The 24,578-nt window shown below is 41.6% G+C and overlaps 1 protein-coding gene across 4 annotated transcripts in view; it reads right to left on the reverse strand.

Moving 5' to 3' along the window:
• Nucleotides 1-21,657, reverse strand: part of LOC135558799 (receptor-interacting serine/threonine-protein kinase 1-like) — a 29,564-nt gene extending 7,907 nt beyond the window's left edge. For 2 of the 4 annotated variants that reach the window (XM_064992937.1, XM_064992934.1), the window contains exons 1-7: nucleotides 21,049-21,648; nucleotides 19,997-20,153; nucleotides 19,640-19,777; nucleotides 13,807-14,050; nucleotides 8,502-8,651; nucleotides 6,429-6,505; nucleotides 6,059-6,134 (exon numbers count right to left, since the gene is read on the reverse strand). In XM_064992937.1, the coding sequence (XP_064849009.1) occupies nucleotides 6,059-6,134; nucleotides 6,429-6,505; nucleotides 8,502-8,651; nucleotides 13,807-14,050; nucleotides 19,640-19,777; nucleotides 19,997-20,153; nucleotides 21,049-21,206 (1,000 nt within the window). In that variant the 5' untranslated portion in view covers nucleotides 21,207-21,648. Of the gene's footprint in view, nucleotides 1-6,058; nucleotides 6,135-6,428; nucleotides 6,506-8,501; nucleotides 8,652-13,806; nucleotides 14,051-19,639; nucleotides 19,778-19,996; nucleotides 20,154-21,048 lie in introns of all 4 variants that reach the window. The other 2 variants (XM_064992936.1, XM_064992935.1) reach the window with 2 other exon arrangements.
• Nucleotides 21,658-24,578: the final 2,921 nt, after the last annotated feature.

The raw sequence follows: 24,578 nt of genomic DNA on the forward strand, positions 1-24,578 counted from the left end.
ATGCTTAAAAGCAACAGATACCATTAATAAGAAGGGGCTAGAAAAGTATTATATGGTGAGCTACGGAGTGGCTAGGACAGGCAAGCCCCATACTATTGTGGAGGACTTAATTATTCCTTCTGCCGTGGATATGTCTGGGCCAATGCTGGGGGGAAAGGCCAAAAAAACTATATAGACAATGCCTTCAACAAACAAAACTGTTTCACGATGCATCAGTGACATGGAAGGAGATGTTTTGAAACAATTACTGCTTTGCATACAAGCCAGTGAATTCTATGCGTTACAGCTGGGTGAGTCAACAAACGTGGCGGGCCTGGCACAGCTCCTGGTATATGTCCGTTACGTTTATGAGGGGGTCAATTAAAGAAGAAATCCTCTGCTGCAAACCACTGTAAACTTTGTTAAAGCAAGGTCCCTGAACTCGTGTACTTTCTGCACTATGCAACAATATGGGCAGTGACCATGTAACGCTTTTACAACATACAGAAGTGCACTGGTTATCAAGGGGCAAAGTATTGACACATTTTTTTTTAAATTGAGAGACGAGCTTAAAGTTCTCTTTACTGACCATAATTTTCACTTGTCTGACCGCTTGCATGATGACGAGTTCTCACACGACTGGCCTTTCTGGGTAATGTTTTTTTCTCACCTGAATGATCTGAATCTAGGATTACAGGGACTCTCCGCAACTACAGTGCCTTGCGAAAGTATTTGGCCCCCTTGAACTTTGCGACCTTTTGCCACATTTCAGGCTTCAAACATAAAGATATAAAAAATATATATATATTTTATTTTATATATATATTTTTTTTTTCTTCCCATTCCTCCTTGCAAAACAGCTCGAGCTCAGTGAGGTTGGATGGAGAGCATTTGTGAACAGCAGTTTTCAGTTCTTTCCACAGATTCTCGATTGGATTCAGGTCTGGACTTTGACTTTATGTTTTGGATCATTGTCTTGTTGGAAGACAAATCTCCATCCCAGTCTAAGGTCTTTTGCAGACTCCATCAGGTTTTCTTCCAGAATGGTCCTGTATTTGGCTCCATCCATCTTCCCATCAATTTTAACCATCTTCCCTGTCCCTGCTGAAGAAAAGCAGGCCCAAACCATGATGCTGCCACCACCATGTTTGACAGTGGGTATGGTGTGTTCAGGGTGATGAGCTGTGTTGCTTTTACGCCAAACATAACGTTTTGCATTGTTGCCAAAAAGTTCAATTTTGGTTTCATCTGACCAGAGCACCTTCTTCCACATGTTTGGTGTGTTTCCCAGGTGGCTTGTGGCAAACTTTAAACAACACTTTTTATGGAAATCTTTAAGAAATGGCTTTTTTCTTGCCACTCTTCCATAAAGGCCAGATTTGTGCAATATACGACTGATTGTTGTCCTATGGACAGAGTCTCCCACCTCAGCTGTAGATCTCTGCAGTTCATCCAGAGTGATCATGGGCCTCTTGGCTGCATCTCTGATCAGTCTTCTCCTTGTATGAGCTGAAAGTTTAGAGGGACGGCCAGATCTTGGTAGATTTGCAGTGGTCTGATACTCCTTCCATTTCAATATTATCGCTTGCACAGTGCTCCTTGGGATGTTTAAAGCTTGGGAAATCTTTTTGTATCCAAATCCGGCATTAAACTTCTTCACAACAGTATCTCGGACCTGCCTGGTGTATTCCTTGTTCTTCATGATGCTCTCTGCGCTTTTAACGGACCTCTGAGACTATCACAGTGCAGGCGCATTTATACGGAGACATGATTACACACAGGTGGATTGTATTTATCATCACTAGTCATTCAGGTCAACATTGGATCATTCAGAGATCCTCACTGAACTTCTGGAGAGAGTTTGCTGCACTGAAAGTAAAGGGGCTGAATAATTTTGCACGCCCAATTTTTCAGTTTTTGATTTGTTAAAAAAGTTTGAAATATCCAATAAATGTCGTTCCACTTCATGATTGTCCCACTTGTTGTTGATTCTTCACCAAAAAAATACAGTTTTATATCTTTATGTTTGAAGCCTGAAATGTGGCAAAAGGTCGCAAAGTTCAAGGGGGCCGAATACTTTCGCAAGGCACTGTATATTCAATGTGCTGGACAAAATTGAGGCTATGATTCAGAAGTTGGAGCGCTTCTCTGTCTGCATTAACAAGGACAACACACAGGTATTTCCATCATTGTATGATTTTTTTGTGTGCAAATGAACTCAAGTTTACGGACAATCACATTTCACATGTGATATAGCGAAGCACCTTAGTGAGTTGGGTGCGGAATAACACAGGTACATTCCCAAAACGGATGACACAAACAACTGGATTCATTATCCCTTTCATGCCCTGCCTACAGTCCACTTACCGATATTTGAACAAGAGAGCCTCATCGAGATTGTAACAAGCGGTTAAGTGAAAATGACATTTTATCAGAAGCCACTGACAGATATCTGGATTGGCCTGCGCTCAGAGTATCCTGCCTTGGCAAATCGTGCTGTTAAGACACCGATGCCCTTTGCAGCCACGTACCTATGTGAGAGTGGATTCTCGCCCCTCACTAGCATGAAAACTAAATACAGGCACAGACTGTGTGTGGAAAATGATTTAAGACAGACTCTCTCCTATACAACCCACCATAACAGAGTTATGTGCAAGCACACCCTTCTCATTAACCTGCGGTGAGTTATTCACAATTTTCGATGACCAAATGAAGTTTTATATGTAAGATAGCTAAATCAAAAGCAAAATTATGGATTATTATTATTTGTGCCCTGGTCCTATAAGAGCACTTTGTCACTTCCCACGAGCCGGGGTGTGACAAAAACTCACTCATTCTTTATGTTTAATAAATGTATCGTATAGTGTGTGTGTGTGTGGCAGGCTTACAATGATGGCAAAAAAAACAACATTTGAGAGTGCGCTGACCCTGGTGCTAGAGGGGATACGCAGCTGGAGGGTGAATTTTTTAAGGGGTACGGGACCACTGCTCTAAACAATCTGACATCAATGCAAATGTAATCCAAACACTTCATGAGAGCCCATGAGCTCATGTTGAGCAACATTTCTACAGGCTCTGCAATATGCTTGAGAAAAAGGAGTGATGGCCTCTATTAAAAAGAGGATGATCCCATCAGCTTTCTATAGGCTAGACCTACTATTTATTTCTATCAACATTGCTAATATTAAGCACATTGCTTCTCTTCACAACTGGAGTATAGCCTACCTGGCTGGCATGAAAATGAACCACGGGAAAAGTGTCTTCCAATCGCTATTTAAGTGCATAGATTACATGAATTTTTTCTGCTGCATGTTTCGAGACAGGTGCATGATAATGGTCCATTCTAAATCAAAACATATTCCATTCTAAATCAAAACAAATTTCACATATTATTTAGAATATGTAAAGTCAAGATTAAAAACAAGAATAGTGTGACAATATAAGTATGACATCATTCATCACACTTGTGAATGATGCCCAGCTTAAGGCAAGAAATCATAGTCGCACACCTCATGTAGCCTAGCCCATATGCCTATATGTTTTGATAATACTTGCATCAAAACTAAAGTGGCCAAATAACTTCTTAAAATGAAGCACATTAATCTACTTTACAACTGGTGTAAAGCCTAACTGGCATACACCGTGCGAGTTTCAAGTTTGAGGAAGATAATTTCACCTTTTATAATTAAAGCATAATCGCATTTGTGCTAATGGAACATTTGCGCTTATAGCCTACTGCCGTGTGCGCATTGCTACACTTATAATATGATGAAAGAGCATAATAGTTTATTCATATATTAAGCTGAACATACAGTTTTTTTTTATGCTATTGGTTGTATTAATTTGGGATCTATCGCATCCCACAACTGTCCCAAACTATGTTTGGAATATTTATTACTCACACAGAATAGAATAGGTAGACTTTTGTACTATGGGGGATAGTAAATAGACATAAACTAATGCTTTTGCTGTTCGTTAAGACTTCTCATCTTGGTGGCTGATGAAAAGTACTGTAAATGTGGACAGTTCTTCCAAAATCTTCAATATGTGCCTAGGAATTGGATAAGGATCCAGACCGTTGGGTCCCCGATGTGTCTGTCTTTGCTTGTAGCCTGTGAGAAAGACCCGATCATGTGACGGAGAGCCAAGTGAGTGAGAGGTGCTTCGGCACGTAGCTGGGAGAAGGGAATTATAATTATTATATTCAGCCCAAGGGCACAATGGCCACTGGCCGCAAAAGGCACGGATGTTTTTAGGGGCTATTACAGCCACACAAAGGGGATGCAGCTGGGAAATTCAAGGTATTATCAAATGCGTGTCAAATTGTGAATGAGAGACTGATGAAGTATGTACAGACTGCACAAAAATCAAAGCAGAGCTCATGCCTTTCATTCAACTTTTTTCAAATCATCATTAGTCACATCATGCAGCCTTAGACTGTATGAAAACATATTACCCAACATTTGTATCACAACTAAAGTTACATAAATAACTCTAAATGAAGGCATATAGGAGGACCTGTTTCTTTGTTAACCGCTCACCACAGAATAGTCATGTGTTCACTCCCTCAAATCGTTTGGAGAAAAAAATCCTTCTATTTCATTCAGCTTTGTTCAATAATGCCACAGACTTCTAAGCAAATATTGCCTGTTAAATTAACTAGTGTAGCCCACAGCCATATGGCATAGTCAGATCAGGGCCTAACATAAGGACAACTCAGAGTATGCTATTCTGTTCTTCTGAAAGAGACTACATTTTCTTCATATCATGTTTCTTTAGACCTGTCTAAAATAAATCATGGATTTATTGTGATGGTGTAGCCTATATTTCATGGATTTGACTTTTTAAAATGTAGATGTTCCAAAAGGTCTGCATCAGTGGCTTGTAGGCTATGCGTTTTATGTTAATTAACAGTCAATTACCATAAGACCGGCAGTTATTGGCTTGACAATCACCAGCTGACAAAATGTCATGACCGTCACAGCCCTAGTTTTAGTGTATCCTGTCTCGTAAGATTTTTTTTTTTTTATGTAAAAAAAAAAAATTCTGTCATGCCAAATAGTTCAGTGGACTTTGACCAAACTCTTGGATCAGTGAGCTTAGGCTGAGTATATTAAATATTAAACTTGACACAAGTCTACACCATGCTGAGACTGTAGACAGTGTGCGGTGTAGAGTTGTAAGACATAAGGCTGTGAGTGGTCTAGAGGTATACGGCCAGGGCATCAACTACTCTTCCTGAGGACGAACCACACCAAAGCAGCCACATTACATATAAAACAAAAGATAAAACAGTGAACTATGTTTGTACTAAATGAGCTAAAGAGAAAACAGTACATCATATAACATCCCTTCACCACCACATATTCACATCACAAAATATTCAATACCACCATACAACAATATCACTATGTGTCTGTACCTTTGTGCATCTCTTCATAGTCCCCTTTTTTCCATAAGGTGTATTTTTACCTGCTTTTTAAATCAGATTCTACTGCTTGCATCAGTTACCTGATGTGGAATAGAGTTCCATGTAGTCATGGCTCTATGAAGTACTGTGTGCCTCCCATAGTCTGTTCTGGACTTGGGGACTATGAAGAGACTTCTGGTGGCTTGTGGGGTATGTATGCATGGCTGTCTGAACTCTTTGTTAAGTGTTGCAGTTATTTAAATCGCTGTAGTATCTGACGTGTATAGTGTTGAGTCATCTGCATACATATACACACTGGCCTTACTCAAAACCAGTGGCATGTCATTAGTAAAGATTGAAAAAAGCAAGGGGCCTAAAAAGCTTCCCTGGGGAATTCCTGATTCTACCTGGATTATGTTTGAGAGGCTTCCATTAAAGATCACCCTCTGTGTTCTGTTAGACAAGTAACTATTTATCCACATTATAGCAGGGGGTGTAAAGCTATAACACTTATGTTTTTCCAGCAACAGACTATGATTGATAATGTCAAAAGCTGCACTGAAGTCTAACAAGTAAAAAGAGGAAGCGAGCAGTCTGGAGTTGTAAGGCGGAAAGCCATAAAGGGTCAGGGCCTTGAAGCCCGCCTCCCGTGGTGCTCAGACCACTCACCTGCTGTTAGGCTCTCAGGAGGCATCGATAAAGATTTCATCTTCTCCACCAGCTCCTCAGGCCCCTCGTACAAGTTCTACATGCCAATGAAACAGATCACAAGACGCATAACATAGTTTAAAATGTGTTATGGACCTTTTATGATAGATGAGGTAATATTGTGGTAATATAATGAGGTAATCACACACTCACAGAGGTGATAGTGTTTTCAAGAGTTAACAACAACTTAGTGAATCGCCACAAACAATGAACCCATCAATATCTTTCACTAAGTTACTGTATTTGTTTCGACAATGTTTTGTGAAACACTTGGTTAATTAAATTATGTACTCATGACAATGCTATCACCTTGTTCACGCAATCAACTTACTCTGAGACCAAGTGAGTCCCTTTCTACATCTGGCTCCAACTTCTCCCTGTAGACGGGCAGGAAGAAGTTGTAGCCCTCTTGTCGAGAAAAAGAGAGAGAAAGCAATTAGAGCAGTCATATTACTAACATAGCCACATAAGAGTGTGTATTAGACTTGTGAATACCAACGGATCACTTGAATGCCCCTGAACAGGCAGTTAACCCACTGTTCCTAGGCCGTCATTGAAAGTAAGAATTTGTTCTTAACTGACTTGCCTAGTTAAATAAAGGTAAAAAATTAAAATAAAAAAAAATAAAAAAATTGATGCTCATTGAAGTACTCATTTATCCATGATGACACAGCACATTGGTTAAATATTGCACTTGTTTAGAACTCGTGTTGGAATGTACAAGCTGCAAATGCTCTGTAATACACCTTTTAATACCACGTCTGTACACGTGTGTGTGTACGCACACACACACACACACACACACACACACACACACACACACACACACACACACACACACACACACACACACACACACACACACACACACACACACACACACACACACACACACACACACACACGTTCAAAAGTTTAGGGTCACTTAGAAATGTCCTTGTTTTTGAAAGAAGAGCTAATTGTTTGTCCATTAAAATAACATCAAATTGATCTTAAATACAGTGTAAACATTGGTAATGTTGTAAATTAATATTGTAGCTGGAATCAGCAGTGAAGAGGCGACTCCGGGTTGTTGGCCTTCTAGGCAGAGTTGCAAAGAAAAAGCCATATCTCAATAAAAATAAACAATTAAGATGCGCAAAAGAACACAGATACTGGACAGAGGAACATCCAGGAGTCGCCTCTTCACTGCTGATGTTGAGACGGGTGTTTTGCGGGTACTATTTAATGAAGCTGCCAGTTGAGGACTTGTGAGGAGTCTATTTCTCAAACTAGACACTAAAGTATTTGTCCTCTTGTTCAGTTGTGCACCGGGGCCTCCCACTCCTCTTTCTATTCTGGTTAGAGAAAGTTTGCGCTGTTCTGTGATGGGAGAAGTACACAGTGTTGTACGAGATCTTCAGTTTCTTTGGAAATTTCTTGCATGGAATAGCCTTCATTTCTCAGAACAAGAATAGGCTGACGAGGTTCAGAAGAAAGTTATTTGTTACTGGCCATTTTGAGCCTGTAATCGAACCCACAAATGCTGATGCTCCAGATACTCAACTTGTGTAAAGAAGGCCATTTTTATTGCTTCTTTAATTAGAACAACAGTTTTCAGCTGTGCTAATGTAGCCGGTGTGAAATTGCTAGCTAGTTAGCGGTGGTGCGCGCTAGTGGCGTTTCAATCGGTGACGTCACTTGCTCTGAGACCTTGAATTAGTGGTTTCCCTTGCTCTGCGGCTTTTGTGGAGCGATGGGTAATGATGTTTCGAGGGTGACTGTTGACGTGTGCAGAGCGTCCCTGGTTCGCGCCCAGGTTAGGACGAGGGGACGGACGGAAAGTCTATACTGTTACACTAGCATAACTGCAAAAGGGTTTTCTAATGATCAATTAGCCTTTAAAAAGTATAAACTTGGATTAGCTAACACAACGTGCCATTGGAACACAGGATTGATGGTTGCTGATAATGGGCCTCTGTATGCCTATGTAGATATTCCATTAAAAAAAATCTGCCGTTTCCAGCTACAATAGTCATTTACAAATGTCTACACTGTATTTCTGATCAATTTGATGTTACTTTAATGGACAAAATAATTGCTTTTCTTTCAAAAACAAGACCATTTCGAAGTGACCCCAAACTTTTGAACGGTAGTGTAAATCCAGTTAGTCACAGGTGTATGGGGACCCCTGAAGGGTTCCTGGTTCCTCTCATGGTTTATTCTTCACCCCCCTAAATAGTTATATCAAGCTCCTGTTGCCCTGAACTTGCTATTTAGATCTGGGTTTCGTGAATTGTGCTGTGATATTACTTTGTAAAAAGTGCTATACAAATCAAATTTGATTGATTGCCATTATGCGTATACTGTAATACATGATTTGAAATACCTGTACCTCAATCTCACCACACATATGCACACACACCTCTGAATGTTGGCCGCCATTGTGGATCCTGATGCCAGCAACTCTTCATTAGCTCTATGATCTCTACAGGAGTATCATCAGGGATGTGGTTTTCATTCGGACGATCGCCTTTACGGACACACTGGCAGATATGGTCCTCACTCCGAGCATCTGAAAATACAGTAGTCCAAAATGAATTCAGTGCATCTGTACAGGCATTTGAAAACTGAAAACATTCATAAAATGTTTACTATAAAATACAGTGGTCTCCAAAAGTATTGAGCCAGCGACAGTTTTTGTTGTTTTGGATCTGTACTCCAGCACTTTGGATTTGAAATGATAAAATGACTATGGGGTTAAAGTGCAAACTGTCAGCTTTAATTTGAGGGTATTTTCATCCATATCAGGTGAAATTACTGCACTTTTTGAACATATTCCCCCCATTTTAGGGGTCCAAAATTGGGGGAAATTAAGTTGTGTATTAAAGTAGTAAAAAGTTAAGTATTTGGTCCCATATTCATAGCACGCAATGAAAACATCAAGCTTGTGACTACAAATTTGTTGGATGCATGTGCTGTTTGTTTTGGTTGTGTTTCATATTATTTTGTGCCCAATAGAATGGTAAATAATGTATTGTGTAATTACTTATTGTAAATAAGAATATAATGTTTATAGAGTGAGAAAGTTACCGATGCACAAATATCAACCGCCCTAAAAACATTCTAACCTCCCGTTATTGTAATGGTAGAAGTTAGCATGTCTTGGTGGTATGATATCTGTGTGTCTCGAACTTTCTCACTCATCATTATTCACGGTCCATTCAGGATAATGCATTATTTACCATTCATTCCTATTTGGAACAAAATAATCTGAAACACAACCAAAACAAACAGAAAATGCATCCAGCAAAGTTGTAGTCACAAACTTTGTGTAGTCATTGCGTGCTATGAATATGGGACCAAGTACTTAACTCTCTACCACTTTAATACACATAAGTGAATTTGTCTCAATACTTTTGGTCCCCTAAAATGGGGGACTATGTACAAGAAGTGCTGTAATTTCTAAACGGTTCGCCCATGAGCGATTAGACAACATTTCAGTTATTTTTCCATTTTTAAACTAACTGACTGAAGTCGGTTCAATTATTTGAATTCCATTTCATTCAGTTTTTTCCTGTGAGTTCAATGCAGTTTCTCTAGAGATAAATCAGATTAAGTCTGAACTGTGAGATGTAGTAGGGAGATGTAGTTTCCAACAGACCAATATTCTTTTTGATGCATACAATGTGGTAATTAACTACAATGACCATAATCCATTCAGCATCTACTTGTTCGGTCTGTGTTTCTTTTACGCCTGCTACAGAAGAGAGAAGAATGCACGATCGTGAGGTGATATAGAGAGCAGCTGTTGCTTCAAGGTATCTCTACTTGAAAACACATGATCTAAGTGATTGATAGTTAGTATTCAGCAGTCACAAAAGAATGCCTCAATTTCACAACATAAACCAAACATACACAAATCTAAGGAAAGGAATGGCATTTAGAATATATCAATATATGGACGAGCAATGTCAGAGGAGCATAGACTAACATACAGTTGAATAGTATAAAATGCAGAATATACATATGAGATGAGTAATGCAAGATATGTAAACAATATTAAAGTGACATTATTAAAGTGACTAGTGTTCCATTTATTGAAGTGGGCAATGATTTCAAGTCTGTGTGTATAGGTAGCAGCCTCTCTGTGCTAGTGATGGCTATTTAACAGAACGATGGCCTTGAGATAGAAGCTGTTTTTCAGTTTCTTGGTCCCCGTTTTGATGCACCTGTACTGACCTTGCTTTCTGGATGATAGCGGCGTGTACAGGCAGTGGCTCGAATGGTTGTTGTCCTTGATGATCTTCTTGATATCGGGTGCTGTAGGTGTCCTGGAGGGCAGGTTGTTTTCCCTCCGGTTATGCGTTGCGCAGACCGCACCACCCTCTGGAGAGCCCTGCGGTTGCGGGCGGTGCAGTTGCCGTACCAGGCAGTGTTACACAGTAATGGGTGAACAATGAGTAGAGGAGGGGGCTGAGCACGCACCCTTGTGGGGCCCCAGTGTTGAGGATCAGCAAAGTAGAGGTGCTGTTTCCTACCTTTACCATCTGGAGGTGGCCCGTCAGGAAGTCCTGGACCCAATTGTACTGGGTGAGGTTCAGACCCAGGGCCTCAAGCTTAATGACAAGCTTGGAGGGTACTATGGTGTTGAATGCTGAGCTATAGTCAATGAACAGCATTCTTACATAGGTATACCTCTTGTCCAGATGGGATAGGGCAGTGTGATGGCGATAGCATCGTCTATGGCCCTATTGGGGCGTTAAGAAAATTGAAGCGGGTCTAGGGTGTCAGGTAAGGTGGGGGTGATACGATCCTGGAATAGTCTCTCAAAGCACTTCATGATGACAAAAGTGAGTGCAATGGGGCGATAGTCATTTAGTTCAGTTACCTTTATATTCTTGGGTACCGGAACAATGGTGGCCATCTTGAAGCATGTGGGGACAGCAGACTGGGATAGGGAGAGATTGAATATGTCCGTAAACACACCATCTAGCTGGTCTGCGCATTCTCTGAGGACGCAGCTAGGGATGGAGTCTGGGCTGGCAGCCTTGCGAGGGTTAACACGTTTAAATGTCTTACTCACGTCGGCCACGAAGAAGGAGAGCCCACAGTCCTTGGTAGCTGGCCGCGTCGGTGGCACTGTGTTATCCTCAAAGAGGTCAAAGAAGGTGTTTAGCTTATTCGGAAGCAAGATGTCGGTGTGACCGCGACGTGGCTGGTTTTCCTTTTGTAGTCTGTGATTGTCTAGACCCTGTCAACATATGTTTCGTGTCTAAGCCGTTGAATTGCAACTCCACCTTGTCTCTAATACTGAAGTTTTTCCTGTTTGATTACATTGTGGAGGGAATGACTACTCCGTTTGTATTCTGTCATATTCCCAGTCACCTTGCCATGGTTAAATGCGGTGGTTCGCGGTTTCAGTTATCTATACATGTTTTCTGGTTACGGTAGGTTTTAATAGTCACAATGGGTACAACATCTCCTGACACTTCCTGATAAACTCAGTCACCGTCTCAGTGTATTAGTCAAAATTATTATAGGAAGCTACCCGGAACATATCCCAGTCCGCGTGATCAAAACAATCTTAAAGTGCGGATTCCGATTGATCAGATCAGCGTTGCATAGTCCTTAGCACGGGTACTTCTTGTTTGAGTTTCTGCCTATAGGAAGGGAGGAGCAAAATGGAGTCGTGGTCAGATTTGCCAAAAGGAGGGAGAGGGAGGGCCTTGTATGCATCCCGGAAGTTGGAGTCACGGTGGTTGAGTGTTTTAGCAGCGTGAGTACTGCAGTCGATATGCTGATAGAATTATGCTGATAGAATTTTGGCAGCCTTTTCCTCAAATTTGCTTTGTTAAAATCCCCAGCTTGCAGCCTCAGGATATACAGTGGGGAGAACCAGTATTTGATACACTGCCGATTTTGCAGGTTTTCCTACTTACAAAGCATGTAGAGGTCTGTAATTTTTATCATAGGTACACTTCATCAGTGAGAGACGGAATCTGAAACAAAAATCCAGAAAATCACATTGTATGATTTCTAAGTAAATAATTTGCATTTTATTGCATGACAAGTATTTGATCACCTACCAACCAGTAAGAATTCCGTCTCTCACAGACCTGATTCTCTTTAAGAATCCCTCCTGTTCTCTACTCATTACCTGTATTAACTGCACCTGTTTGAACTCATTACCTGAACAAAAGACACCTGTCCACACACTCAATCAAACAGACTCCAACATCTCCACAATGGCCAAGACAAGACAGCAGTGTAAGGACACCAGGGATAAAATTGTAGACCTGCACAAGGCTGGGATGGACTACAGGACAGTTAATGCAGGCGAACGTGGACATTGAGCCTAAGGGAGAGTTGCGAGTAGTATGCACCAAATCTCCAGTGCTCACCCACAGCTCGGTTCAACCTGTGCCTGCACTCTGGATGGTCCGGGCTAAAGTGGTCATCCAGCCTGGAGGAGTGGTGCCAAGGCTGCGCACCAGAGCTCCCCCACAGACCGGTCCATCCAGTGCCTCCTCCACGTACCAGGCCTCCTGTAGGTCTCGCCAGCCTGGTGGGTCCTGTGGCAGCCCCACACAGTCTCTCCATCTCCTCCCTCCAGGTTCTCTCTCCAGGCCAGAGCCGCCCGTCTGTCCTGAGCTGCCAGAGCCGCCCGTCTGTCCTGAGCTGCCGGAACCGCCCGTCAGTCAGGAGCTGCCGGAGCCACCCGTCAGTCAGGAGCTGCCGGAGCCGCCCGTCTGTCCTGAGCTGCCGGAACCGCCCGTCAGTCAGGAGCCGCCCGTCAGTCAGGAGGTGCCGGAGCCGCCCATCACTCCGGCAAGGCCGGAGTCGCCCTTCACTACGGCGCGGCCGGAGTCGCCCTTCACTACGGCGCGGCCGGAGTCGCCCTTCACTACGGCGCGGCCAGAGTCTCCCATCTAGTCGGGCCCGCTGCAAGGGTCCCCAGTCTGAGGATGGCAGCGAGGGTCACCGCTCCAGAGGCGCCACTTAAACGGGCAAAGACTATGGTGGAGTGGGGTCCACGTCCCGCGCCAGAGCCGCCACCGAGAACAGACGCCCACCCAGACCCTCCCCTATAGGTTCAGGTTTTGCGGCCGGTGTCCGCACCTTTGGGGGGGGGGGGGGGTGGTACTGTCACGTTCTGACCTTAGTTCCTTTTTTATGTCTTTGTGTTAGGTTGGTCAGGGCGTGAGTTGGGGTGGGTAATCTATGTTATTTTTTCTAGGTTATATTTCTATGTGTTTGGCCTAGTATTTTTTTTAATCAGACGCAGGTGTCGTTCGTTGTCTCTGATTGAGAATCATACTTAGGTAGCCTGTTTTCCCCATTTTGGTTGTGGGTGTTTAATTTCTGTTTAGTGTTTGTTCACCTAGCAGAACTGTTTCATTTTCTCTTCGTTATTATTTTGTGTAGTGTTCAGTTTGTTCAATTAAAAAATGACGAACACTTACTACGCTGCATTTTGGTCCTCCTCTCCTTCCACCAACGAGAAGCGTTACAATATGGATGAAAATACCCTCAAATTAAAGCTGACAGTCTGCACTTTAACCTCATAGTCATTGTATCACTTCAAATCCAAAGTGCTGGAGAAGAGCCGAAACAACAACAAAATTGTCACTGTCCCAACACTTTTGGAACTCACTGTATATGGCTGAAATCACATCCGATTACTATAACCCCAACAGGCCTCTGTAGACTGAATGAGCAACACTCACTTTCAAAGGGCTCCCTGGCAGTGAGGATGACCCAGATGACAATAGCGAAGCTATAGATGTCAGACTTCTCAGAGGAGAGTGTATGGATGCTGTCAAGGTGCTCAGGAGCCATGTAGCACAGAGTACCAGCTGCCCTGGCCCCCCCTCCTCCAGCCCCCATACGTCCTAGCCGGCTCTGCCTGCGAGACTCCTCCTTAGTCAGTCTGCTCCACGTCTGACAGGTGGCCAGGCCCAGGTCTGCAATCTGGAGCACATTTACAGACATGCATATTCATACATGAATGCGTGTGCGTAATGCATGTAAATGGATTTCACACACACACATCCATACTCATACACATACACTACCATTCAAAAGTTTGGAGTCACCTAGAAATGCCCTTGTTTCTTAAAGAAAAGCGTATTTTTTGTCCATTAAAAGAACATCAAATTGATCAGAAATACAATGTAGACATTCTTAACGTTGTTAATGGATTATCTACATAGAGTTGAAGTCGGAAGTTTACTTACACCTTAGCCAAATACAATAGAACTCAGTGTTTCACAATTCCTGACATTTAATCCTAGTAGAAATTCCCTGTCTTAGGTCAATTAGGATCACCACTTTATTTTAAGAATGTGAAATGTCAGAATATTAGTAGAGAGAATGATTTATTTCAGCTTTTACTTCTTCCATCACTTTCCCATTGGGTCAGAAGTTTACATACACTGAATTAGTATTTGGTAGCATTGCCTTTAAATTGTTTCACTTGGGTCAAACGTCTTGGGTAGCCTTCCACAAGCTTCCCACAATAAATTGCGTGAATTTTGGCCCATTCCTCCTGACAGAGCTGGTGTAACTGAGTCAGAAATGTAGGCCTCATTGCTCGCACACGTTTTTTAATTTCAGCCCACATATTTTCTATAGGCTTGAGGTCAGGGCTTTGTGACGGCCACTCTAATACCTTGACTTTGTTGTCTTTAAGCCATTTTGACACAACTTTGGAAGTATGCTTGGGGTCATTGCCCATTTGGAAGACCCATTTACGACCAAGGTTTAACTTCTTGGCTGATGTCTTGAGATGTTGCTTCACATCATTTTCTTCCCTCATGACGCCATCTATTTTGTGAAGTGCACCAGTCCCTCCTGCTGCAAAGCACCCCCACAACATGATGATGCCACCCCCGTGCTTCACGGTTGGGATGGGGTCCTTCGGCTTGCAAGCCTCCCCCAAACACATATGATGGACATTATGGCCAAACAGATCTATTTTTGTTTCATCAGACCAGAGGACATTTCTCCAAAAAGTACAATCTTTGTCCCCACGTGAAGTTGCAAACCGTAGTCTGTTTTTTATGGGGGTTTTGGAGCAGTGGCTTCCTTGCTGAGCGGCCTTTCAGGTTATGTCGATATAGGACTCGTTTTACTGTGGATATAGATAATTTTGTACCGGTTTCCTCTAGCATCTTCACAAGGTCCTTTGCTGTTGTTCTGGGATTGATTTGCACTTCTTGCACCAAAGTATGTTCATCTCTAGGAGACAGAACGCGTCTCCTTCCTGAGCAGTATGACGGCTGTGTGGTCCCATGGTGTTTATACTTGCGTACTATTGTTTGAGGTCTAAAAAAAATGGCCTTGGCTGATTTCTTTTGATTTTCCCATGATGTCAAGCAAAGAGGCACTGAGTTTGAAGGTAGGCCTTGAAATACATCCACAGGTACACCTCCGATTGACTCAAATGATATCAATTAGCCTATCTGAAGCTTCTAAAGCCATGACATCATTTTCTGGAATTTTCCAAGTTATTTAAAGGCACAGTCAACTTAGTGTATGTAAACTTTAGACCCACTGGAAATGTGATACAGTGAATTATAAGTAAAATAATCTGCCTGTAAACAATCGTTGGAAAAATTACTTGTGTCATGTACAAAGTAGATGTCCTAACCGTTGTGTTAGCTAATCCAAGTTCATACTTTTAAAAGGCTAATGATCGTTAGAAAACCCTTTTGCAATTATGTTAGCACAGCTGAAAACTGTTGTTCTGATTAAAGAAGCAATAAAACTGGCCTTCTTTAGACTAGTTGAGTATCTGGAGCATCAGCATTTGTGGGTTCGATTACAGGCTCAAAATGTCCAGAAACAAATAACTTTCTTCTGAAACTCGTCAGTCTATTCTTGTTCTGAGAAACAAAGGCTATTCCATGCAAGAAATTGCCAAGAAACTGAAGAACTAGTATGACGCTTTGTACTACTCTCTTCACAGAACAGCACAAACTAAAAAGAGGAGTGGGAGGCCCCGGTGCACAACTGAGCAAGAGGACAAGTACATAGAGTGTCTAGTTTGAGAAACAGTCACCTCACAAGTCCTCAACTGGCAGCTTATCTTCAAAAGAAGCATCTTCAAGAGCGAATGGAAGGAAAATCAACTGCTCGGGACTACATGACAAGTCACCGGATACGGGACAACTACAAAGAAGGACAACAGTAGAAGAGTTGTTGGAACCATTTCGGACAATCAGCGTCCCGAGAAAAGGCCCAACCCCCTTTCCAAGGCTGCCCCGTTCACCGAAAGATCCCCGGCAAACCCAGGCATTTCACGTAAATGCAATCCTGATTTCTTGCTCAAAGCGGGCAGCGGTTCTTGTGCAAAGTATATGGTTAATGTAGGTGAGGTTAGTTTCTGAATGTAGCAATGTTAAGTGTCTCTGTCCCTCTCCCTCTCTTTTTTAACCAGCATCCATGTTGTTGTCATTCCGCTAGGGATACGTTTTCAGCGTATTACGTCTCCAGTCAATAACCGGTGCAGTGTGTGTATGTTTATTCTATGTTCCCACTAAATTAGCAAGTAAATAAATAATTAAACCAATGTGTGTAGTATTGAATCATAATTAAGACTCCAGTTTTCGCAGATGCAAGGAGGTTACGACTGTTCAGAATGATGATATGATACAAGGTTATGATTAATACGTTGACAGTTTATCGATGTGATAGGGAAAGACCTTTTAGAGTTTAACTTCTTCGATATAGGGGGCGCTCTTTTAATTTTTGGATAAAAAAAACTTCCTGTTTTAAAAAAGATATTTTGTCACGAAAAGATGCTCGACTATGCATATAATTGACAGCTTTGGAAAGAAAACACTCTTGACGTTTCCAAAACTGCAAAGATATTGTCTGTGAGTGCCCCAGAACTAATGCTACAGGCGAAACCAAGATGAAATTTCATACAGGAAATGCCCCAGATTTTGAATGTGCTGTGTTCCAATGTCTCCTTATATGGCTGTGAATGCGCAGGAATGAACCTACACTTACTGTCGTTTCCCCAAGGTGTCTGCAGCATTGTGACGTATTTGTAGGCATATCATTGGAAGATTGACCATAAGCGACTACATTTACCAGGTGTCCGCTTGGGGTCCTCCGTCGAAATTATTTGCGCAATCTCCAGCTGCGTCCACTTTTCCATTAGATTCAGAGGAGAAAGGCAACTGCCACGAATTATTTATCATCGAATAGATATGTGAAAAACACCTTGAGGATTGATTCTAAACAACGTTTGCCATGTTTCTGTCGATATTATGGAGTTAATTTGGAAAAAAGTATGGCGTTGTAATGACTGAATTTTCTGGGGTTTTTCTTAGCCAAACGTGATGAATAAAACGGAGCGATTTCTCCTACACAAATAATATTTTAGGAAAAGCTGATCATTTGCTATCTAACTGAGAGTCTCCTCATTGAAAACATCCGAAGTTCTTCAAAGATAAATGATTTAATTTGAATGTTTTTCTTGTTTTTGTGAAAATGTTGCCTGCTGATTGCTAGGCTTAATGCTATGCTAGAACTCAATACTCTTACACAAATGCTTGTGTAGCTATGGTTGAAAAGCATATTTTGAAAATCTGAGATGACAGTGTTGTTAACAAAAGGCTAAGCTTGTGAACCAATATACAGTGCCTTGCGAAAGTATTCGGCCCCCTTGAACTTTGCGACCTTTTGCCACATTTCAGGCTTCAAACATAAAGATATAAAACTGTATTTTTTTGTGAAGAATCAACAACAAGTGGGACACAATCATGAAGTGGAACGACATTTATTGGATATTTCAAACTTTTTTAACAAATCAAAAACTGAAAAATTGGGCGTGCAAAATTATTCAGCCCCTTTACTTTCAGTGCAGCAAACTCTCTCCAGAAATTCAGTGAGGATCTCTGAATGATCCAATGTTGACCTAAATGACTAATGATGATAAATACAATCCACCTGTGTGTAATCAAGTCTCCGTATAAATGCACCTGCACTGTGATAGTCTCAGAGGTCCGTTAAAAGCGCAGAGAGCATCATGAAGAACAAGGAATACACCAGGCAGGTCTGAGATACTGTTGTGAAGAAGTTTAAAGCCGGATTTGGATACAAAAAGATTTCCCAAGCTTTAAACATCCCAAGGAGCACTGTGCAAGCGATAATATTGAAATGGAAGGAGTATCAGACCACTGCAAATCTACCAAGACCTGGCCGTCCCTCTAAACTTTCAGCTCATACAAGGAGAAGACTGATCAGAGATGCAGCCAAGAGGCCCATGATCACTCTGGATGAACTGCAGAGATCTACAGCTGAGGTGGGAGACTCTGTCCATAGGACAACAATCAGTCGTATATTGCACAAATCTGGCCTTTATGGAAGAGTGGCAAGAAGAAAGCCATTTCTTAAAGATATCCATAAAAAGTGTTGTTTAAAGTTTACCACAAGCCACCTGGGAGACACACCAAACATGTGGAAGAAGGTGCTCTGGTCAGATGAAACCAAAATTGAACTTTTTGGCAACAATGCAAAACGTTATGTTTGGTGTAAAAGCAACACAGCTCATCACCCTGAACACACCATCTCCACTGTCAAACATGGTGGTGGCAGCATCATGGTTTGGGCCTGCTTTTCTTCAGCAGGATAGGGAAGATGGTTAAAATTGATGGGAAGATGGATGGAGCCAAATACAGGACCATTCTGGAAGAAAACCTGATGGAGTCTGCAAAAGACCTGAGACTGGGACGGAGATTTGTCTTCCAACAAGACAATGATCCAAAACATAAAGCAAAATCTACAATGGAATGGTTCAAAAATAAACATATCCAGGTGTTAGAATGGCCAAGTCAAAGTCCAGACCTGAATCCAATTGAGAATCTGTGGAAAGAACTGAAAACTGCTGTTCACAAATGCTCTCCATCCAACCTCACTGAGCTCGAGCTGTTTTGCAAGGAGGAATGGGAAAAAATTTCAGTCTCTCGATGTGCAAAACTGATAGAGACATACCCCAAGCGACTTACAGCTGTAATCGCAGCAAAAGGTGGGGCTACAAAGTATTAACTTAAGGGGGCTGAATAATTTTGCACGCCCAATTTTTCAGTTTTTGATTTGTTAATTTTTTTTGAAAAATCCAATAAATGTCGTTCCACTTCATGATTGTGTCCCACTTGTTGTTGATTCTTCACAAGAAAATACAGTTTTATTTCTTTATGTTTGAAGCCTGAAATGTGGCAAAAGTTCGCAAAGTTCAAGGGGGCTGAATACTTTCGCAAGGCACTGTATTTATTTCATTTGCGATTTTCATGAATAGTTAACGTTGCGTTATGCTAATGAGCTTGAGGCTATGATTACGCTCCCGGATTTGGGATTGCCCGACGCTAGAGGTAAATTCGGGAGATAGTAACTCTTTAAAGAACCGCTCTCGTGGTGCCCTAGATTCTAATGAGTTAGTTACATGATTAATTTAAATCAGGTAACAATTAAACATAGTTAATTAGATAACAGTCTTCAAATTAATGTTAAAGTCTAGTCACGACATATATTATACAGTGTGTGCTGTACCTTAATATGAAAATCGTTGTCCACCAGTATGTTTTCTGGTTTGAGATCCTTGTGTATGACACGGTTCTTCATCAGGTACACCATCCCCTCCAGAATCTCCAATATGATCCTGCCCTTGATAGATATCGGCACAGAAACCTGGAGAAAAGACAGGAATATATGAAAGTTGTTATCCCAAAGAGAAAACAGCTCGTTGATATTACACAGACCAAAGTGTGATGCAGAGACCTCCCACCTCTGCAGCGAGGAAGGAGGCTAGCAGGTGAGTTCAGAAACTAACCTATAGTGACACTGTAGACTAAGTTAGATATTGTTGTTAATGTAGTTGTCATTGTTTTTGTTGTGATCTCCTCTCACCTGGTCCAGCATGGCCAGCAGGTTGCCTTTAGGGAGGAGCTCCATGACCAGAGAGTAGTCCCCATCCTCCAGGATCACCCCCAGCAGCCTGACCACCCGCTCATGGTTCAGTCTGGTCATCAGGCTGCCCTCTTCTAGCAGGGACTGCTTATTGCCCCTGGGGAAGACAGGGAGGAAGGCTTGGTCAAGATTACCAGTTTGAAAAATGTGTTAATTTGGAGATGTATTACTATGTAATAACTAAGCTAACTGTAGGCTACTTGAGCACTATACACACTACAGACACCCATTTTCTCTGTTTTTATCATCATTTGTGTCACAGGAATAGAGAAGTGTAGCCTACCCATTGGACTGGTTCTTTTTCTGTGTGAACTCATAAAACATTATCTAAAACAGTGGTTACCAAACTGTGGGGCACGCCCGTTCGTTTTTAAAGGAACTCAGTCCGACTTTAAACTTACTCTTGAAAGTTGTAATAGTAGAATGCACAGGGTGCAATTTCGAAATTGGGTAGGGCATCATCAGTTCCTCTTGTCATGTTAGTCATTACATACCTTAAGAGAGCTATTTATAACTATCCCAACACAAATATATATTAGACATGGCAAAATGTATAGATTTGCAAGACAATTAGCTTTAACACTGCAACATTTTCTTTGCACCACATAACAAAATGTGTAGAATTGCAGGAAATAAGCTTGAAACCTGCACAATTCTCTCCACCAACAAGAGGTGTGTGAACAGCTTGTGTCATGAACAATGCTGGGCGCATAGAAATAGACGTGGCGCGGGATGTTCCCAAATGCTGGAAGGGGAATCCCTGATCTAAAAGTTATGTTAAACCATGAAAGTAAGTAGCATACCATTCAAACATATATATATCGTTTTATTTAAGTAAAAATAAAATATTATGAAACAAACTTTACTTCATGGATCACATAGAAAATAAAGTTGCTTCTTTAAATTAGAAAACAATATGAAACTTTTGGAGCGTGACAGTCACAACACTGGTCATGGACTCTGGGGAATCCCCACCATGGCCCTCTACTCACTCATTGCGCGGTGGCCCGGTGTAGACGCTCTTCAGAACCACCTGACCGAGGGTTTTGTGATAGCAAAGGTACACGGTACCGAAGCCGCCGTAGTCCAGAGGCTCCTTTTTGATAAGGTCAGAGGATTTCATGTAGATAGAGTCATGCACTGCAGCCATGGTGGCTGTCTACCTGGTCCGACCTCGGTATGTCCCTCTAGCATTGAGATTAGACCAGCGCAAACATTGTTAATAATAAAGCGCAATATCTCATTATGTAAAAGTATCAATAGTTGATTTCAGAACGAAATGAGCAGTAGGCTAATGAGATTAAGCGGCGTTGAATCGAATTACAGAACTGAATCTGGAAGTGAAACGTTACGTTAGTCAGAAATCCACGACTGTAACGTTAACTTCAACACATTTAACGACAATGTTGTCAATTTCTAAAGTACACAAAATGAAGCCCGCATACCGTTTAACATTCGATGTAAATAGGTTATGCCTATGTATGCACTATGATTTAAAAAAAGTTGGACAAAACTGTAAATTATAGAGAAATATCCTACTTTCACACTCCACGGATAGTTCCGGGATTTGTCAAACTCGCTTTTTCTTCTTCGACGGGGTTTAAGGGCGGTTGGCATTCAATGTTGTTGGTGCATTACCGCCACCAACTAGAAAGGATAGTGAACGAGAAAAAAAAATCCATTGCGGGGAAAAGGTGGAAAACGACATACAAAAATAGACACATTCATAAACAAAACACATCCCAACCCTTCAGTCATAACAAATATTGTAAATTAAATTGACCGCTCTAACAATGGAAATACATGTCCTCCGAAATGGAAGGCAGGTGGGAGGTGAGATGTGTAACCATTCTAGCCATTGTGAGGGCAGATACACATGTGAACAACAGGCCATTGAGATAGTTAGAGAATGTATCGTTGTATCTGTGCCATTTTAGAGTCTGCGACAGAATAGGCAGTGCCATTGAGGCTTTCTCCATTTTAAAGTAGTCAATTTTCTTCATTGTCTGATTGCTCCCATTCATAGGAATCCCCACCCAGTTGACTACCTTAAAATGGTGGACGCCCTCAATGGCAAGGTCCATGCTAAAACGTTACATAGTAACAATAATATGCCAACTACTGTCTAATAATAACAATGAAATAATAGTAATTTAAAAAAAAAAGTACATTAACAGCATTAAAAAGCATTAAAAAACTACTAATAGGCTTACGACGAATGAAACCTACTGCTACAACTAATAAAACGAAGTATCAATAATATATACATATTATACTATGTAAAGTAGTTTTGTCAAAGATGCCTAAATGCCACGTTCGTCCACTTATATCAGTGCATTCATGACAACTTAACCAACTTCTAAACTTCTATTCGATCAAATAAGACTCATGTAGCAAATTAGCAATTACATTTTTTTGTTGACCAAATTCGACACCCTCTCATTGCCCTCCGTACAAAAATTCCACACTTTGTGTGCTTATTTTTGTGGACAGATTTTGGGCAGAGTATACAGTACAGTAGATCTCACTTAGACTCTTCTTCCCTGGTCACAGACCAATCCAAAACACATCCCTACACAGGCTCGGCTATAGAGTACCACAGTATGATTCTTAACACTTATGTTTCTTTGTTTTTCTTAATAACGTCTTAATACATAGTTGGATAAGCACTTGTAAGTAAGCATTTCACTGTAAGGTGTACCTGTTGTATTCTACACCTGTTGTATTCGGCACATGTGACAAATAAAATTTGATTTGATTTGAGTCATAATACCTATAAATTATAGCGGTCAAACACGGAAATGGTTCCAATCCCCCCCCCCCAAAAAAAAAACATTTAATTTTTCCCATAGCGAATTTTAGAAACACTTCAAATAAGGGCTGTATTTTGTGTAGGCTTACCCTGGCGTGACTTTTTGATAACCATGTAAATCTTTCTCGGACAAGGTCACTTTTATCAATATAGTCGCCTTACCCCCCCCCAAAATGAAATACTAATTGCCTGCTAATGTAATTTTCATAAAGAACTAAAAATGCCTGTCTCAACACTGTAAAAAGTGATTAGTTGAATCAACTTAATTTAATTACTTCAACTGGTAACAAGCAAACTAGTTGAATTTTTTCAGGTCAAATAAACACTTTAGATTAAATGTAATTATTAGGTCAATGACACTTGTATTATTTGATTACAATCACAATTTGCCTCTGTAAAACTTAAATGTTCATTTTTTTCAAACTTGTTTATTTGATTTACTGAAAACTAAAATACTATGCAAAAACAACCTCAAATACAACAAATGATGCAATCTCTATTGCACACCACACTGCCCTTTCCCACCAGGACAAAAGGAACACTTATGTGAGAATGCTATTCATTGACTACAGCTCAACGTACAACACCATAGTACCCTCAAAGCTCATCACTAAGCTTAGGATCCTGGGACTAAACACCTCCCTATGCAACTGGATCCTGGACTTCCTGACGGGCCGCCCTCAGGTGGTGAGGGTAGGTAGCAACACATCTGCCACGCTGATCCTCAACACTGGAGCCCCCCAGGGGTGCATGTTCCAGTCCCCTCCTGTTCACCCACGACTGCCTGACCAGGCACGAATCCAACACCATCATTAAGTTTGCAGACGACACAACAGTGGTAGGCCTGATCACGGACAACGACGAGACAGCCTATAGGGAGGAGGTCAACACCTGGCCAGTTGGTGCCAGAATAACAACCTGTGCCTCAACATAACCAAGACTAAGGAGATGATTGTGGACTACAGGAAAAGGAGGACCGAGTATGCACCCATTCTCATTGACGGGGCTGTAGTGGAGCAGGTTGAGAGCTTCAAGTTCCTTGGTGTCCACATCACCAACAAACTAGAATGGTCCGAACGCACCAAGACAGTCGTGAAGAGGGCACGACTAAGCCTATCCCCCCTCAGGACACTAAAAAGATTTGTCATGGGTCTTGAGATCCTCAAAAGGTTCTACAGCTGCACCATCGAGAGCATCCTGACTGGTTGCATCACTGCCTGGTACGGCAATTGCTCATCCTCCGACCGCAAGGCACTACAGAGGGTTGTGCGTACGGCCCAGTACATCACTGGGGCTAAGCTGCCTGCCATCCAGGACCTCTACACCAAGCGGTGTCAGAGGAAGGCCCTAACAATTATCAAAGACCCCAGCCACCCCAGTCATAGTTCTCTCTACTACCGCATGGCAAGCGGTACCGGAGTGCCAAGTCTAGGTCCAAGAGGCTTCTAAACAGCTTCTACCCCCAAGCTACTCTATGTTCATCATATATGCATAGTCACTTTAACCATATCTACATGTACATACTACCTCAATCAGCCTGACTAACCGGTGCCTATATGTAGCCTTGCTACTTTTATAGCCTAGCTACTGTATATAGCCTCGATACAGCATTTCATCGTCTTTTTACTGTTGTTTTTAATAATTTACTTAACTATTACTTAACTATCACCTAATACCTTTTTTGCACTATTGGTTAGAGCCTGTAAGTAA

This window comes from Oncorhynchus masou, chromosome 17 (genome assembly GCF_036934945.1).
Source record: "Oncorhynchus masou masou isolate Uvic2021 chromosome 17, UVic_Omas_1.1, whole genome shotgun sequence".
Lineage (NCBI taxonomy): Eukaryota > Metazoa > Chordata > Actinopteri > Salmoniformes > Salmonidae > Oncorhynchus > Oncorhynchus masou.